The sequence below is a fragment of the Manis javanica genome, chromosome X (assembly GCF_040802235.1).
Source record: "Manis javanica isolate MJ-LG chromosome X, MJ_LKY, whole genome shotgun sequence".
Taxonomy (NCBI): Eukaryota; Metazoa; Chordata; class Mammalia; order Pholidota; family Manidae; genus Manis; species Manis javanica.
Genome location: NC_133174.1, coordinates 72,719,128 through 72,737,295, shown reverse-complemented (window position 1 = coordinate 72,737,295; position 18,168 = coordinate 72,719,128). Strand labels below are relative to the sequence as shown.

At 34.7% G+C, this 18,168-nt stretch overlaps 1 protein-coding gene across 3 annotated transcripts in view; it reads right to left on the bottom strand.

Annotated features, from left to right (window-relative positions):
* Positions 1-716: 716 nt before the first annotated feature.
* Positions 717-18,168, bottom strand: part of APOOL (apolipoprotein O like) — a 109,075-nt gene continuing 91,623 nt past the window's right edge. For 2 of the 3 annotated variants that reach the window (XM_073228169.1, XM_073228167.1), the window contains 4 exons: positions 9,365-9,478; positions 9,038-9,155; positions 8,307-8,386; positions 717-1,293 (listed from right to left, as the gene is read on the bottom strand). In XM_073228169.1, the coding sequence (XP_073084270.1) occupies positions 1,228-1,293; positions 8,307-8,386; positions 9,038-9,155; positions 9,365-9,478 (378 nt within the window). In that variant the 3' untranslated portion in view covers positions 717-1,227. The remainder of the gene's footprint in view (positions 1,294-8,306; positions 8,387-9,037; positions 9,156-9,364; positions 9,479-18,168) is intronic. The other variant, XM_017658959.3, reaches the window with a different exon arrangement.

The following is an 18,168-nucleotide window of genomic DNA, read 5'->3' as shown; positions in this document are numbered from 1 at the left end:
CAAGCATGAATAGCAGAGCAGAGGGAAGAATGAGTTTCAAGGAGGTAGTAGTGAAGAGTCCATAATTACAGAAAACTCATATAGAGGCCAGAGTATCGCAAGTTAAGAGAGAAATTGAAAATGAAGAAGAAAATGACATTAATTAATTTTTTATGAATTATGGAAGTCATAGGAAGGAGAAAGAAAAGATAGCTTGAGAGGAAGAGGCATGGTTAGGTAGAGACTTTTGTTACTGATGTTTTTGGATAAAGACGTGAAGCTATTTAAAGGTTGAGGAAAAAAGAATGAAAAGAGAAATGAAACACTGAAGATTAAAAAAGATGGGATATAATACTGGAAAAGATGGGAAAGAATGAGACCAGGAACATAAATAGAAGCATTAGTCTTAGAATATGGGGATGCCTGGCTGAAAAGAGGTAAGTCTTGAAGGTAGAAGGGGAGAAATTGGGAATGGTCATGTCTAATAACTTGTTTTTTTCCCCACTATGTAATAGGAGACACAGTCATCTTTGGCAGGTATAGAAGGCTTAAGAATTAAAGGTTTGTAATACCTCTCCTGCGGAACAGAACAGGAAAACCATCTGGGAATTAGTAGTAGGGTTGCTAAGCAGCATTGGGGATCCCATGTAGCCAGTCCACTTAAATAGTTTGAGATGTTTTGGGACATTTAATAGGAGGTAACATTAATAAATCAAAAAGACAAGGCCAAGCCCAACTGTCATAAAATATGGATATTTTATTCCAGCTCTGGAAAATCAAAAAAAGGGAGAAGGTACAGGGGTGAGGGAACACATCCATCCACACACCATTTTAATTTAGCTGACATTAATTTGGAAAAGTTGAAGCAAATATACATGTATATGTATAAATATTTATATATATACATATACCTACATTTTTCAGATTTTAGTCTCATCAGTGTTTATACATTTGCTGTTTTTTTTGTTTTTTATAAACACTCTTGAAAATCATCAAATGCATTATAATATATCTACTTCTGCCTCCTTGTCAGTTTTTAAATATTATTTGGATTGTATTCAGTTTGTGTTTTAATCATTTATGTGACTGGTCAAACTGAACATTGGAAGATGTAAGGGAAAATCTTGGTTTAAGTTATACTCTATGCATCAAAGTTACCCATCACATGATATTTTCACCATTATTTGCAACTTCACACATCTTGTTGCTCTCTATGCAGACTATTTCAGCTTCTAGTGCTGTACATATCTACATCTTCTGGATGGGACTGCCCGTGATCCATGAGCTTGGGGTCAGGCATAAACTGTGTGGTACCTGATAAAGTATTAAAATGAAAAAAATTAGTAATTCATTTAACAAATTTATTGTTGGTACTGGGAATAAATACATCAGTGAATAAAACACATAAAAATCTCTGCCAACATGCAGCTAAAATTCAAGTTGGGTGAAACTAACAATAAATTAAGTAACATATATATCAGATGGTGGTGTGTTTTGCAGAAAAATAAAACAGAGGGGCATATGGAGTCCTTGGGTGATTTGCAACTTTAAATATGGTGGCCAGGGAAAGCCTTCTAGAAAGGTGATATCAGAGCAAAAAACTGAAGGAGGTGAGGGTGTGAGTCCTATAGCTATCTGGAGAAAATGCCTTATAAGAGGAGCAGATGGTAAGTATAATGAACCTGAGGCATGTCTGAGGAGTCACACAATGGCCAGTATGGCTGGAACAATGAAGGGAGGACCCCAGTGATGGTGGGTTCAGTGAGACTGACAGGAGACATGATCACCAAACAAAGGAAGGCTAGGCCACATAGGGCTGTGGTAAGGTGTTTTTTTTTTTTAGTGCAATGAGAAGCTACTGGACAGTTTTGAGCAGGAGAGTAACATACGTTTTCCATAAGATCACTCTTGGCTATGGGGAGAAGTGACTATAGGGGAACAAGGATGGAAGCAGGGAGACCAGTTGGTAAGCTGTTTCAGTGCTTCAGGAGATGCTGATGGCTTCAACTAAGGGCAGTAACAGCAGAGGTGGTGAAAAGGGACTGGATTCTGGAAAACCTCTGAACGTAGAATGGACAAGACTTCCTACATGGGCTCACTATGTTGAGTGAGAGAGACTCTTTAACTTGAGAAATTGGACGAATAGAGTTGACATTTACTGAGATAGGGAAAAATGCTAGAGAAGCATGTTTGTGGGAAGGCAAGTGAAGTGTTAAATTTTGGATGTGTTAAATTTGAATTGCTAACTAGACATCTGAGTACAAATGTTCTCAGCTAGAAATGTGAGTCTGTAAGTTCAGGAGAGGTCTGGGCTGGTTATAAATGTTATAGTCCTAGCCTATATATGGCATTTAAAACTGTGGGACTATATGAGAACATATAGACCATCAGAAAAGAAGTCCAAAGAATGAGCCCTTTGAATACACCAACATTTTGAGGTTGTGAAAATTAAGAGGCTGTAGCAGAGAAGAATGAGAAGGAACAGCCAGTCAGAGAGATAAGAGAATCAAGAACAAGTAGTTCCCCACAGGCCTAGTGAAGGGACTGTTTCAAGGAGGAAGAAGTAATTACCTGTGTTAAAAGTTTCTGATGGGATTACATAAAATGGGGACTAACACTGGACTCCTTAGTTTGGCAATGTGTGGATCAATGGTGATCTTGTTAACTGTGTGCCAGTCAAGATGCTTTATTATTTTCATGCATTATCTCACAATATCACTAAGAGACACATGGTATTTTTATATTGTCCTTGTTTTACAGATAAGGACATATTTACTTAGAGAGGTAAGAAACTGAACCAGTGTCACTAAACTGATAAGTGATAGAGCCAGGATTGAACCCAGTTTTGTCTGACTTCTCAACACAACATGGCTCTTCTGTAAAATGGGGGTGAGAGTAGTAACAATGACACAATTTTTTCAGTATTCAATATAATAATATGCACAAAATGCTGCATATAATACACTGTGCATTGGTAAGTAGGCCAGAAAAAACTTTATTTTGTGACAAGACTAAAAATATTTTTTCAGAAAATTTTATTTGAAAGGTTTTTCAAACCTATTTTTAAATAATTTTATCATATTTGGAAGACACACTTTTCTTCCATAAAATTTAACTACCAATTTTATGACGAAAATTAAGGGGAGACACAGATTTACACACAATGATTTCTTTTATACCTATCTTTTCAGAAACATTTCCTATTTTATAAAGAGTGATATATCTATGTATAATTTCACCATCAAATATGTTAAACAACCAGGTCATAAGTAACCACTACCCATGACACTAATACAGTTCTCCACAGGATAGAGAACCTTAGTCTGGGATCCCTTTGGGGGTCTGTGGATAGAATCCATGTGATCAATGAACTTGGATAGGGGAAATTTGCCTTTATTTTCATTAATCTCTGGCTGACAATTAACATCCTCTTCAATAATGAATGTAGGCAACAAACCACAACAGTATAGCAGTACCTTAGCTTTTGTCACTAATAGAAATCACAGATATTTTCATACCACACTATAATTATAAATGTTTTGAAATATTTACAATTGCTACTACTTCAAACTATTGCCTTTATTAGATATGTTGTTAGATATCGCTATGTAATATATTTGCGGAAACTCCCATATTACTATGCATTTTATTTTACGCTTTTAAAAACAGTCTGCAAAGGGATCCGTGGCACACTAAAAAGGTTTAACAGATTTTGCCTGCTCCTTTCTCAAGTGTATGTTTACTGCCATCTGGTGGAATCCTTTGCTCAGTACAAGTGGAAAGTGTACTATGAAAGTAGTTTTTAATCAAACATAATCATTATGGTTAGCATGTGACAAAACGATTATTTTATATAAGTCGGAATGTGTATAATTTCCTTAACAATGTCCACCATTTGACTAAGTTCTCTAACACTTTTACTCACTTCCTTAATTTATATCCTTGTCCAAAGTCCGGTCAAAGATTCAGCCCATCCAAATTTGAAGGCTCCTTTGCTTTTAGATCTCTACCTCTCAAAATCTATTGAGAGGTTTGAAGTTTTTGATTTATTCATAGCTTATGTCAGACATTATTAACTAGAGGAATATACATGAGAATTGCCTGTGGAGTTTTTCCTACAATTCACCTGCTTGTGGCCCTCACCTCTACAAATTTCTCAGGTAGAGTGAATTTGAGGGGGAAAAAAAACTCAAGTTAATTGTGATGTGGATCCCTGTGGTTTAGAACCACTTAGCCTAGGCCATCTGATTTCTGCCTTTTAAAAAAGATTCATCTCATGATTTTCTGAGTAATTAAGGATTCTATCTTTCCTCTTAGAAATTTCTTTACCCCCTGAGATGATTCAGGGCTCTCTATCCTCCCAAAGGAATTGCAGTTGTATAACTTTTCTTGAATCTCCCCTACTCATTGTAATGCTTTTCTTTGCACTTTATCATATTTTTAATCTCTCATAAAAACATTTCATGTTTAAAGGTTTTTAGCAGACTTTTAAAAAAGTTGGTGTTACAAAAACCAAAAAGGGAATAAAGACGTTTACAGTTATAAAACAGCAATGAATTATTATCTCAAATAGCCATTAGGTGATATCTGTTCATTAAGAATTTAGTTCACACATTATCTCATTTATATTTCAAGCAAGTTGGGTACAAAAATTGGGACAGATCACAAACTGCTCAGTGAAGTTAGGATTGTTAGGAATTCTATTTTTGTTTCTTTTGTATAAAGTTGGGATGATACTCAGCTTCTGAGTAATTGAAACACTTAAAGATACTAATCACTGTATCAAATTACAAAGTATAATTCTCATACTTTGTTCTAATCTTTTCATTCTTTTTTCTCTCTGTAATTCAGTTTGTCTATTGTCTATTGACCTGTATTTGAGTTCATTACTTCTGTCCTCTTTTGTATACAGTCTGCTGTTAAACCCATCCAATGAGTTAATTTCAGATACTGTTTTTATTTACTTTTAGATTACCCTTCACTTTTTAATAGATTCTTATTTTCTGTGAAATTCTCCATTTTCTATCCACTTTATCATTTTTTCTAATTAAAATACTAGTCATAAAGTCCTTTTCTTTTAATTCAATATTTAGATCACCTGTGGGTCTGCTGTTACTATTTCTTTTCTCTTTTGATTGTCAGTCAACCTTCCTGCCTTTTTGCATGATTAGTATTTTATTTGTCTATATGGTAGAAATTGTGTATATAAGAATTATAGAAGCTCCAGATGATATCCTCCACAAGAGAGGGGCCCCTTTTCCTTTTTTAGGAAGGGTGAAGTGTTCATCATCTCAGTCCAATCAGGCAGTGAGCTGAGTTACAGTTTCAGAAAGAGTCAGTCAACTGGTTCCTCCCTGTTCCTCAGGTATGGCACTCCCAAGCTTATGACTGAGAGCTTGATGAGTTTTGGTCTCCCTTATACTGAAAGACTGTAGGAAATTTGGTTTTGCCCTTTAGAGATTTTGAGCTTGGCTGTTTAGTGTCCTGACCCATAAAAAAATCCAGCAAAAATCATGAGGATGATGAGTCCATTTATGTATGGCACACTTTATACCTCTATAACAGGAATCAGCAAACTTTTTCTGCAAAGGGCCAAAATAAATATTTTGAACTTTGAAAAGGTTTGTTTTTGTAAAAAATTTTGTAAAGCCTCTAGTGCAACTGTTAAGCTGTGCAAAAACAGCCAGAGACAATAACATAAATGAATGTGTGTGGCTGTGTTCCAATAAAATTTCATTTATGGGCAGAGATTTGAATTTCATATGATTTTCACTTGTTATAAAATAGTTTTCTTTTGATTCTTTCAACTATGTAAATCACTTAGAAACCATTCTTGGCTTGTGGAATGTATAAAAAGTGGTGAGCCAGATTTGGCACAAGAGCCACAAGTTGCCAACCTCTGCTTTAGAGGGGCATGAATCCTGTAGGACCGTGAGAGATTTCATTCTGCTTTCATCAGGTTTTGAAAAGGTCCATGTCCCCAAATTTCTAAATTTGTGATTCCCCAAATAATAATTCTTGCCATAAACGTATATGGATGATAAAGAACAACCAAACTCATATTCAGAGCCACAGTATATATAGTTGGACAGTACATCCAACCTATGCTGTATGGTGATAAGTGATGGCTATGGCTAGGTTCCTTAGCTAAGTAATATACTCCCAAAGTTTGTTCTCAATGAAAATCTATTTCTTTACCAGCCAAATGGCTGATTACTTAGGCAAATGATATCTTCTAACACTCATTGAGAACTCTGTATGTCCTCGACACTGTACTTTGTGCTTTAGTGCAATATCTCATTTGATCCTCATTACAACCATATGAGAAAGACACTATTATTGTCTCCCTTTAGTGGATGAAGAGATTGAGACTTGCGGTATTAGATAACTTGCCCCAGGCAATAGAACTACTAAATGTATCTAGGACTCAGATTCAGATCTTGTTCTAAAATCTGTGCTCATAATCACACCTGTTTCCTGTATCTTGGACCTTTGGTATTGCATATAAACTATGGAAATGGTGAATCCTGAGTACTGTATAATCAACTCTGAATGATACATGATAAGGATGAACAGCACTGGCATCTTTCTCTCTACATATCTCCTTTTAATGCTTTTCATATACTACATTACCCATGATGGGCAGGTAGTGTTCCAGAATCACTGTGTGTGAAGAAAAGACACTGGCTAGAGATGGTTTGGTCCCACTGTTAAGCTGTAACATGTTTCATCTCCACAAAGATACTCTGGAATTGACAGGCATTTAGAAAAATGAGTGGATATATTATATACTTGTGGGGATACGGTCAACTGTGGATTACTCAGAAAGACCCTAAAAACTGTATAACTTACCTTGATTAGAAAGGATAGGTGACAGAAAAAATAGCGAAAAGGAAAAATTCTGAAATGTCCTAAAATTAAGTGACATAACGGCCAGAGAATGAGGTAAAGGACAAAGTAAGATAATCAATCAATAGCCAAGGGCCATAGCTAAATAGAAACTCCATGACGCTGGATGAAGCCATTTCAACAATTATCTAGACGGTCCCCAGAACCACTGCGTCTCCCTTGTGGATGAACAGTGCCTGACCATCCTCGACACAAAATCTATGAGCCTACTCTATGGACTAATCACCTACCCCTGAACTTTCCCATTTTGCATTAGCCCACCTTTTTAAATGTGAATTTAAAGAACTTTCTTTCCTTAAGACCCCTTATAAATGTGTCCTGTTTCTTATGTCTAGTGGACAAGTTGTTTCTGTTAACTGGCCTTGCTGCTGCTGAACAGAAACTTCCTCTCCCAGGACTAGTCCTTTTTCTGGTTAGCATCTGGAAAGGCTCTATTTCACAGATCTCTTGGTCTCTAGAGTTTTTGATTTTTCAATAGTAAAACTCAAATCAGGTTTGTTACTCAGTGACAGCTTTTATGACGATTAAGTGAAACATAAGGAGGCTGAAATTAGAGACTGAACTCTGGTTTTAAATTAATCTATACAGAATGGAAAGAGCTTGGGCTTTTGGTGTCAGGATTATCTAGACTATAAACACAACTTTGCTACTCATAAGTTGTATGATTTGGGGCAAGTTACTTAAGCTCTCTGAGTGTCAGTGTTTTCATCAAAAAATGATTGTAATTACATAAAGACCAAAGTTTTTTCTTGTTTGTTTTGGTTTTTGCGTGAGGACTGAATAATATAATATACTTACAGCTCTTTACACCACAGTAGGTGCTCAATAAAGTACAGATATTATCATTATTTGCGAATTCTCTACCTGTGTTTTGGTCCTATTTCCTTTGCAATAAAACAACTTAATGGGTAGTACCATTCACATTGTACAGATAGACAAACCTGTGTAAGCCAGTGGCTGCTGAGTTTATGGGAATACACTATTGAAACAGTAAACACTCTGTTACCTGCTTTTTTTTTTTTTGAGAGGGCATCTCTTATATTTATTGATCAAATGGTTGTTAACAACAATAAAATTCTGTATAGGGGACTCAATGCAATCATTAATCAACCCCAAGCCTAATTCTCAACAGTCTCCAATCTTCTGAAGCATAACGAGCAAGTTCTTACATGGTGAACAAGGTCTTACATAATGAATAAGTTCTTACATGGTGAACAGTGCAAGGGCAGTCATATCACAGAAACTTTCGGTTTTGATCATGCATCATGAACTATAAACAATCAAGTCAGATATGCTTATTTGTTTGATTTTGTAAAGATACCTCAAGACAAATGCTGGGCATAGAAGCCACAGGGCATAAATCTGCAAAGAAGTAAAAAGCTAACCTTTTCAAGCAATATTGCTTGTTTCTCACTTACCAACTTCACATTTCCCTGTATGGCCCCAGAAGATGACTGGTTAGCCAGAGACGGGTAAGATTCCTCAAGGGAGGAACAACCTAAGACAGGCAGAGTCACAGGGGGGCCATCAGGTGAGAAATTGGGGATCAAGTTACCTGCTTTTTGATTACAGTAAAACCATAGAAGTATTTACCTAGAAAGTATAATTGTCACTATTTGTTCCCACAAAGTATTGCCAGTACCTAATACTAGCAAAATTATTAAGTATTATAATTGATGCTATTTTAACTATTTGGTGTTGAAAGTTCTCCCAGTAGAAAAACTAAATAAAACTGATGGTGGAAGCTAAGACTGATAGGGTAAGTAGTACAAGAAATGGAAAGATGGTATTTCTATACAGATGTGACTCACACTTACAGCCTATACATTGATAGAATCCAGGAAGGTACATTTTCCTCCATTTAATTAAAAAACTCACGTTTATAAAGTGATATTAAATGCTTCAGTTACCCAACTGCCAGTGATATTCTATAACCCCATATACAAAGTATCTGTATTATGAACTATATGGCAATTAGAAAAAGTACCAGGTACCTTAGTACCTCAGAATCTAAACTGGTAAACAGACTATAGATATAAGATAAAACATTTATAAAGAAAACACATACATAAATTCAAACTGCTGATTATAATACTATAAAATTATTTAAGAAAAGAATGAAAACAAAATTGAATTACTCTGAACAAACCTGAGGTGGATTCTGAGTTGGTCTTTGTTTCATAGCTGAGTTCTTTTGGCAAAGGCACTGAGGGTTTCAGGTCATGAGTTGTTTTTGCAGGGATTTCCATTTCAGCAAAATTTCCTAGCTGTTTATCAAAAAGATTTTTCCTTCATAAGTAAATCATTTTACTAAAAGAAAAAAAATACCCCCCAAAATTCTAGCATGCAAAGATATTATGTTTCTTCATTTCCTTTTATTCTATCCTCAGCCTATCTAGGATTCCCATGACAAGCCAAACCTCTTTCCCCATAGAAACCTTTCAATGTCTACATTTTTGGTTCATTTAAATTCTACCTTAATTTTTTCTTTACGTTCAGGAAATAACTCTTCTTTGTTGTTTTTTGTCCACAATGATTTAACTGCTTCATAAATTTGCTGACTTGTAGCATATGCCTTTTTCCCAGTTACCTAATTAAAACAAAAAGTAAATCAAATAACATATTTTAAAAAGTTAAAATAAAAATATTAAAAATTTTGTTAGGTATTTTATAAGAACATCCAGGTCAGAATCAATACTAAAGATATAAATCTCTAGGTCATATAACACAAAGCCCCATTTTCTAAATCTTATATGAAAAACTATTTGCATCACGTAAAAGGCTAAAAGCTGTATAGTTAAGTACAGTACCAAGAGTGAATCCTAATGTAAACTGTGGACTTTGGGTGATGACAATGTGTTAATACAGGCTAATCAATTGTAATGCATGTACAATTCTAGTGAGGGACGCTGAAAATGGGGAAGACTATCCATGTGTCGGGGCAGGGAGTGTATAGGAAATCTACATTCCTTCCCCTTAATTTTGTTGTGAATCTAGAACTGCTCTAAAAAATAGTCTAAAAAATGTGGTTTTCTTCACACTGTAACATGTGAATTCAAAACTGTCTGTTTAACAGGAGTTTGGGAAAGATGGTTTGACATAATAAACAGTTGACTGACAAAATGAAACTTCAAGATGTTATAAAATTAATGCATTTGCTTATTTGTGGTGCTTTCTCTGGTCATGAAGAAAAAGCATCAATGTATTTCTACTGAGAATAATATTCTTTGTGGTGAAAACATGAAATAAAAAACTGAAGAACAAACACACTATAAGCAGAGATCAGGGTGCTAACTGAATTCTGCAAGTTGCTATTAATTTCATTCATACCTCTTTCCCTTTGAAAACCTCCTTCTGATTCCTTTTCTCTGTTCTTTTCCCATCCTTTTGTTCCTTACTGCAAAAGTAAATTCAAAAGCTATGGATCTGTCAAGTTTTAAAGAGGTTTTGGAGAGTTTTCCAGGATTACACTTTCTATAAACATTCATTTTTAAACTTTTTCTTCCTTAAAAAGAAGTATTTTTATTGTCTTTGCTAAGTATATACCTACACTTGAGAAAAATCAATCCACTAGTATAAAGAAAGTGCTCTCCTTTACAAAGTGCTCTTGTAAATAAAGTCCTCAGTGTAACCTTTGTTAAGTTGTGTGGATATTCTTCCTGAATTTTGCCTCTTATATATACACTATGCATATACACACAAAGCATTTTAAAACAAACACAATGTTAATAACTATAGATCTACCAAAAAGGATGAAGTAGACCTATATGCACTGACATGGGTCGAAGTCCATGATGGACTACTGAATTGAAAAACAGAGATTATAGATAATGTACCACAATCTCAATTATGTTTTAAATTAAATTTAAAATAAACTACACACACATTTAGTTTCCTTTTTAAATACAAGTGATATCACACTATACATATTATTTTGAGATTTGATTTTTTAAAGGCTTAACAATGTGTCATACAGATGTTTCCATATCGGTTTATATACCAGTAAACGTGCTTCTTTCTCGATAGCTGCATAGTTGGTTTTCTATAATGGACATGCCACAATTAGTTCAACCCAAGTCCCCTACTGATGGGCATATGGGCATTATGATTTGTTTAACAAATCCTTGCTGATAATCACTCCTTGCTTATAATCCTTCACTGATGGGAATATGGGATATTTCCTTTTTGTGTGTGTGTGCAATTATAAGCATGCTGTGATTAGCACCCTTATGCATACAACTAGGATCATACACCCTTGTGGTGTTTCCTAGACACAAATTCCTAGATGTAAAATAACTGGATTAACGATTATATACATTTTAATTTTTGATAATAGTGCCACACTATCTCCAGAAAGTCAGCAATACACTAGCAATTAACACACCCACCAAGAGTATATGTCTGTTTTCCTACTCCATTTACCAGCAGCATTATTATGAATCTTTTAAATCTTTATCAAATTGAAAAGCTAACTGCCAAAATCTAAATGAATTTTTAAATTTGCATTTATTTGATGGCTGATGAAGTTAAGTTTCATATGTTAGGTCATTTATGTATCTTATTTTGTGTATCGCTTGTTCATATACTTTATTTTCTTAGAGGTCACTCATCTTTTTCCTATCAATTTATAGGAGCTCTTTATATATGAAGGATTATGTTATTTTGTTCTTTGTTATATATGTTGCAGAGTTTTTCCAGTCTTTCTGATATCCATTAAACTTATAGTTAACCAGTATATAATGGTATATTGTGATCAACAGAAATGTATTTATTTTGCTGTAGTACAATATAGTAATTTTTTCTTTGATGACTTCCAGATTGTGTTTTGCTTAAGGCCTTTCCTATATCAAGATTACACAAATATCCTTCTTTTTTCTTTTAATATTTTATAGTTCTATATTTTATGATTAGATCTTTATTCCACCCAGAATTTATTTTTGCATATCTGTAAAGGTCGAAGTATTTTTCCAAAAAAGCCAATTATTTCAAAACATTTCTTGAATAATCTATCCTTTCTTTACACACTGAAGTGAAGTGCCACCTTTACTATGCCCTACCCCAGCCCCATAACATTTACAAAGACATCGTCAATATATTTGTTTTTGGACATGCTCTTTTATTCTCTTGGTCTATTTTATTATCTATGCTATAGCTTAGTATGATTACTGATACCTGGCAGGTGGACAACAAATACTGGTTGAATCAATGTCATATTCCCTCCAAATCCAGGAATCTTGTAAGAACTGAATTAAGTTTATAAATTTGGGAACATCTGCCATATTCTAATATTGAGTCCTTTCATCCAGAAACAAGATATATCTCTAAGTACATTCAAGTAAAAAAAAATGCCCTTCAGTAAAGCTTAATAGTTTTTAAAAAAATAGGTGTCATGACAATATTTGGTAAATTTATTTCTATATATTTCATAGTTTTCAAAGACAGCTGACTTGTTACTCTCTACATAGTTAATAAAGAAAATATTGTGAGGAATAATATAAAAAAGCAAAGGGTAACCCATCTTGAAGTATATTTCCAAAGTGGTGAATAACTGGAGTGTGACTTTTATTTTTCAAAGGACTTTCTGAACTATCATTTTGTAACCTTTTTTTACCTCACAGACCCCTTGAATAATCTCTTCAAAGGTATGAGCCCTTTCCTTCAGAAAAATACTACACATACAGTAGGTTCCCACATAACAAAGAGACTTGTCTGATTAACTGAAGATGTTTTAAATTTTTACAAGAAATGATGTTCATGGAATGCTAAATATTCATTGCCACTGAGTACTCTCCAATACACTCAATTGAGTACTGTCTTTCACAAGTGATTTGCCTGCTGGCCAACAATAAGCTGTATTTGTTTCCAAGTCTGTACATCAGTTTCACTATAATTAAACAATTTAAATGTAACATAATAGGATGAAATACGAGTATAAAGAGAATTGTGTCTAGGAAAATTAAATGCTTTGGAAAGACTCAAAAGTGAATTACTAACAAAATAACTACAGTTAAATTAGTGGTGGGAAAGACAACAGTAAAAGGCTGGGAGAAATAATAAAAATCTAAGAGGATTCTGCACTCGTATCATTTAAAAATGTTTTTAAGTGTTCATTCTACTTTAAAGAAACCCAAACTGAAAACAGTACAAGACATATTACAGATACAGCGAACTATAAGAAAAATGCTATGGATCTGCAACTAGAAGGCCCATGCTCACAGAAAAGCCCTACTTCATAAGAAAAAAAAGAAAAAAAATCAAACACTAATTTATGTTTTAATTTGAAATAAAATAAAAATTTAAATACATATCATTTTTTAAAAACTTCCTGCTTTAATATTTTTTATTATTAACTACCAGTCCTGACAATATCAATTAGAAGGCATCTATTGTCTATACCCAATTTTTCATACAGTTTCAGGTGGGGGAGTTACAGATTCTCTGAAGTCCATCATGCATCTCAGATTAAGAACCCATGTTCTGTACATATAAATTCTATATGTAATAATCTATATATATAGGGTATTAATTCTAACATATATATATATATGTGAGAATCAATCAAATATTACATATAACATTGTTACATGCAAGTTAAAGGAAAAGCAAGGGTCTCAACTCAAGGAATTTAAGTAACAATCATTACTTAACCACAGAAGAACTTTTAGGAACTCATATTCATATCTCTTCATCACAGATATTTTTATTTGAGGCTTAGTAATTCTTTTGTTTTTATTTTTCTTCCATTAAAGTAAAATTAAATTTAATACTTTATTTTTTAAATTAAAAATAAGATGCATACTGTACTATGATTCTGTTCTTATGAAATGGTATCTGCCTATTCACTCGTCTATCTTTCTATTTCTATGTATGTATGGAGAAAAGTCGAAAACCAAATGTTAACACTGGTATTTTTCTGGATGAAAGAATTTCAGGTGGTTAGTTGTTTTTTCTTATTCTTTTCTGTAAAATCTAAGTAAGTTATTTAAGGATGAGTAGGTACTAATTTTATTAAGAAAACATGAAGTCATTACTCTAAACCAACCAACAAACAAAAAGAATTAGTGGCAGCATCATGCACTAGGAAGAGAACAGGGAAGCAGGACATCTGAAACTGAATAGAACCCTGAGCAAATCAGTCATAGTGAAACTTCTCTGGGCCACAGTTTCCTTACTGGCAAATGAGAAAATGAGAAAGTTGAATGTGATGAGCTCAAAGGTTTCTCAGTACTAACATTATATGAATTTCAGCAGCTAATCACTATGTAAATTCTTAGGAAGATTTTTAAAAACAAGTTTATCATTTTATCCACCAATTATCTCAAGTATAACTAGGTTTAATGAATAATGCCCTCTTCCTTTGCTATAAGCTTTTATAGACTGACTACATTAAAAACTATATAGGGCACTATACCTTTGACATCTCAAAATATTGAATAGGCAGCTTTATCTACATCAGTAATTAAAGAGATGCAGTGATGAGATACAAGTAAGAGAAAGTCCTTCTGGTAACACTACACATTGCTTCAAATGTGAGGGGGAAATGTTAAATATATTAAAGGCAGAAGATTTAAAAAAAAAACACAACACCCTGCATATCCCAAAGCTCTCCTCCCCTATCCAAATGTGTTAAAAATTGTGGGATTAATATATAAATCAAGTATAGAAATCAAATATATAATCTATATATGACTTGATTATTTTTCCTGTAATTCCTGGTAAATGATCAAGAACAGAACAAGACCAAAACAGTTTCTCTGACCTAATTGCCCTTGCTATTGTTTCAATACCATCTAAGACGTCGCGCTCCAGGAGACTGGAGACTGCCGAGGATTAAGTTTAGAGTTAGTTAATGGTTGTCTATTAGGTCCCCCACACAGAATTCTATTGCTGTTAACATGTATTTGCTCAATAAATACGAAGGGTGCCCTCTCAGCACCACTCTTGCAGTGCTACGCCTTGAGTACCCTGGGTGGTCCTTTCAGGTCTTTGATATCTCATCACATCTCCTCCCTTATCTGTGGGTCAGAGACAGGGAGGGACTGACAAGTGGCACCCGAACAGACACCCTTGAAACTCAGAGTGGGGAAGCTCCAAAGATCGTTGATCCAGTAAGACTCCCGGGAAAGCATATGTAGGGACAGGATTGAGATGTCAGGGACACTATAATGGGCCAACATGAAACTAAATCAGATAATTCAGAGGATTACTTAAATAAAATTACTCCATGCCCTCCTAAAAACCTCAGGAGCAAACACTTCTAAAAAAGACTTTGCTCAACTTCACAAATACATTAAAAAACATTGTTACTGGTTGTCACCACAAGGAACCTTCAGACAAGCTGATTGGAGTAATGTATTAAGAGATTTCAAAAAGGCTCACAGACAGGGGAACATTATCCCTATAGCTGTTTGAGTGGATCAATGACCCCTCAATAAAGAAAAACTGGCAACCTTACACACATTAGTTCAACAACAGCTTCAGTTAGATAGATTAGAATTTTCCATAAGCCCGTGGAATTCCCCTGTACTTATTATAAAACAGAGTCTGGAAAATGGAGATTCTGACATTACTTAAGACAAATTAATGCAGTCCTTAAACCTATGGGTCCTTTACAAGAAGGCCTGCCTTCTCCAGCTATGATTCCAAGAGACTGGGACATGGTTATCATTGATCTTAGAGATGGTTTTTTTTTACAATTCCTTTAGCTGTAGCAGATAGGTAAAAGTTTGCTTTTACTGTACCCTCCTTAAATTTACAAGCTCCTTCAGAAGGATTCCAATAGAAAGTACTTCCTCAAGGAATGTTAAACAGCCCTACAATTTGTCAAAATTATGTACACAGGGGCTCTCTTGTCCCTTCCTGGTGTGAGCCAGGAGCTGTCTGTCCTCTCACTGTATCTCTAAATAAAAGCCTCCCCTTAGTTCTCCTACCTTGACTGTTTGCTAAGTTCATTTATCAGCTTTGCAAACAAGAACCCTGGCACCATTTTTGGGGGCTCATCCGGGATAGCTTTGGAGGTGAATATCAGCATCCAAGCCTGCTTTTTCTTTCCCTATCCTTATAGATGGAAGCCGTATACGGCACACAACATCGGGCGCTCGTCAGCCACTTAAATGGGACTAGCCTGGCTGCCATTCTCAAAAGTCTTGAGTGACAGGTTCCCGTGTCTCCCTCAGTGGATCCCCCGTCTCCCTTGGGAGCCGGGAAAGTCTCCTGAGTGGAGGCCAGGATTCCCATTCAGAGGCATCTCCTTGGATGCAAGGGACTGAGGAAAGCCATGGGCAACTGCGAGAGTCTAGGCTGAGGCTACACTTCAGCGGCTTCTCAAAGGTCCACGTGTCTGGAATGAGACCCCAACAGCCTGAGTAGGAATCCATGAGGAGTGTCTCTCTTTCTGTCTCTCTGACTTCCAGCCTGCTTCTTCAGGCCACCCTGGCCTCTCAGTGAGGCAGGAGATGTTCCTAACTCTCTCCTAATTTCATCAGTTTCACGGAACCTGATACCCACCACTGCAAGGTAAGAGATTGCTCTTATTCCTGACTAAATGCTGTACTCTTTATCTCATAAAATGTGTCTAAGCACCTGTTAGCCACTTAAAAGATGATTAGCATTGGACACCAGTCTTAAGTCGCTGATTAGAAAGGCTTGGCCCCTGAGAGAAGTATACAGTATTATAAAGTTATGCAGCTGAATTTATTTTAATGCAAGGAAAGGAAATAGACAAAAATCCCATAGACTACAATATGGAACTAGTTTTCTAAATTAGTTTGTTGAAAATCTATTCTTATTGGGTTCATTATTATCTGCAAAAACTAGGAGATTTTTAAACTAGACTCCCTGAAATGGAAGAAATTTATCTTCTGCAATACAGCCTGGCTTTAAATAACTGGTGCTAGAATTGTACTTGCATTTCATTTCCAGCCCCCTTAGACACACACAGTCCCTATCAGTACAGAGCTTTCATTGGCCCTTTTAATCTGGGGCCATCTAAACCTTAACCCAGTTATGGAAACTACTCACCCTTAGAGTGTATTCTTGAAAACTGAGATACTTTTAATCAAGTAAACTAAAAAGAAAGAAGGCAATTGAATATTAGTAACTCAAATCTTTGTTATCAGTTTATCTGTCTGTGTATATGTTTTTATGAAGTGTTGCTAACTACAGTCATTATGGCTCAATCTGTATGTCTGTGTGTCTAAGTGTATAAATGAAAAATATTTTTCTACCTCTGGATGGTATTAATAAAAATTGATTTAAAGACACGCGCTTGTAAAAATTGGGCATTCTAAAACTTCCAGAAAATTCTAATAAAAGATACTAAGCACTAATGCTGATTTAAGTTAAACTGAAATGGACATGTCCTTATGGTTATCAGCTGCCTAAGTTTACCTAAAGTCATTGAAGTTGATATTCTGTTAAATCTTTCAAGAAAAAATGCTTAAAGAGAGGCTTGACTTTGTCTATTGTTTGGTAAAAGTTTTGTGAGCATACTTGTTAGGAATAAGTAAGCTAAATAAGTGTAGCAAGTAAACATCTTAATAATAGGGTGTTAATGTACTACAGTGTGTTACAGTGTATATACCTATAAACAGCCTGAGAATCTTTGAAGTAACCTAAAATCTTAGTTTTGCTAAGTAGACATACTTTGTGCTTAGTGAAAGACTGTGCTGTAAAGCTGATAATTACAGAAATTATAAAATGTGTTCATAAATTTGTTAATCTAAAGAATGCTAGTGCAATGGTTTACAATAGCCCACTTCTCAGTGTTCACTGAAAATTAAAGTTCCTAATGGCTTTAAGGTCTAATTAAAGCTACTTAAAGTAATAAAGAAAACATCTCTACTTGCTCAAAAAAGATGTGTGTTTTAATAAGAGAAGGTATAAGGAATGAAATTCGTTTTGTTGAGGGTAAAAGAAGGTAACTGTTCTAAAGTACAGCTGTTTATTTAAAGAGGAAGAACTCAAAATTAAAAAAAAATTGTAGAAACTCTGTAGAAGAATTAATATGGTCATGCTATGTAAAATTAAAACAAATGAGTCTCGATATCAGGTACAGGGCAAATTAGAATTTTGTTTTCAGTTAAAAAGACAAAGTTTTCTTAAACTGTTAGTCTGCTCTTAATGTTGAAAGATCACAAAAGGTTTTCTAATTGTTTTATCAAAATAGTTTCTCATGTTTAAAGTCTCAATGAATTTATTTAAGAAAACGAGATCTTAATATTAAAGGACTAAAAGTTAAACTTTGCTAACAACTGTGTAAACTTCTGTGTCTGCCTTTGA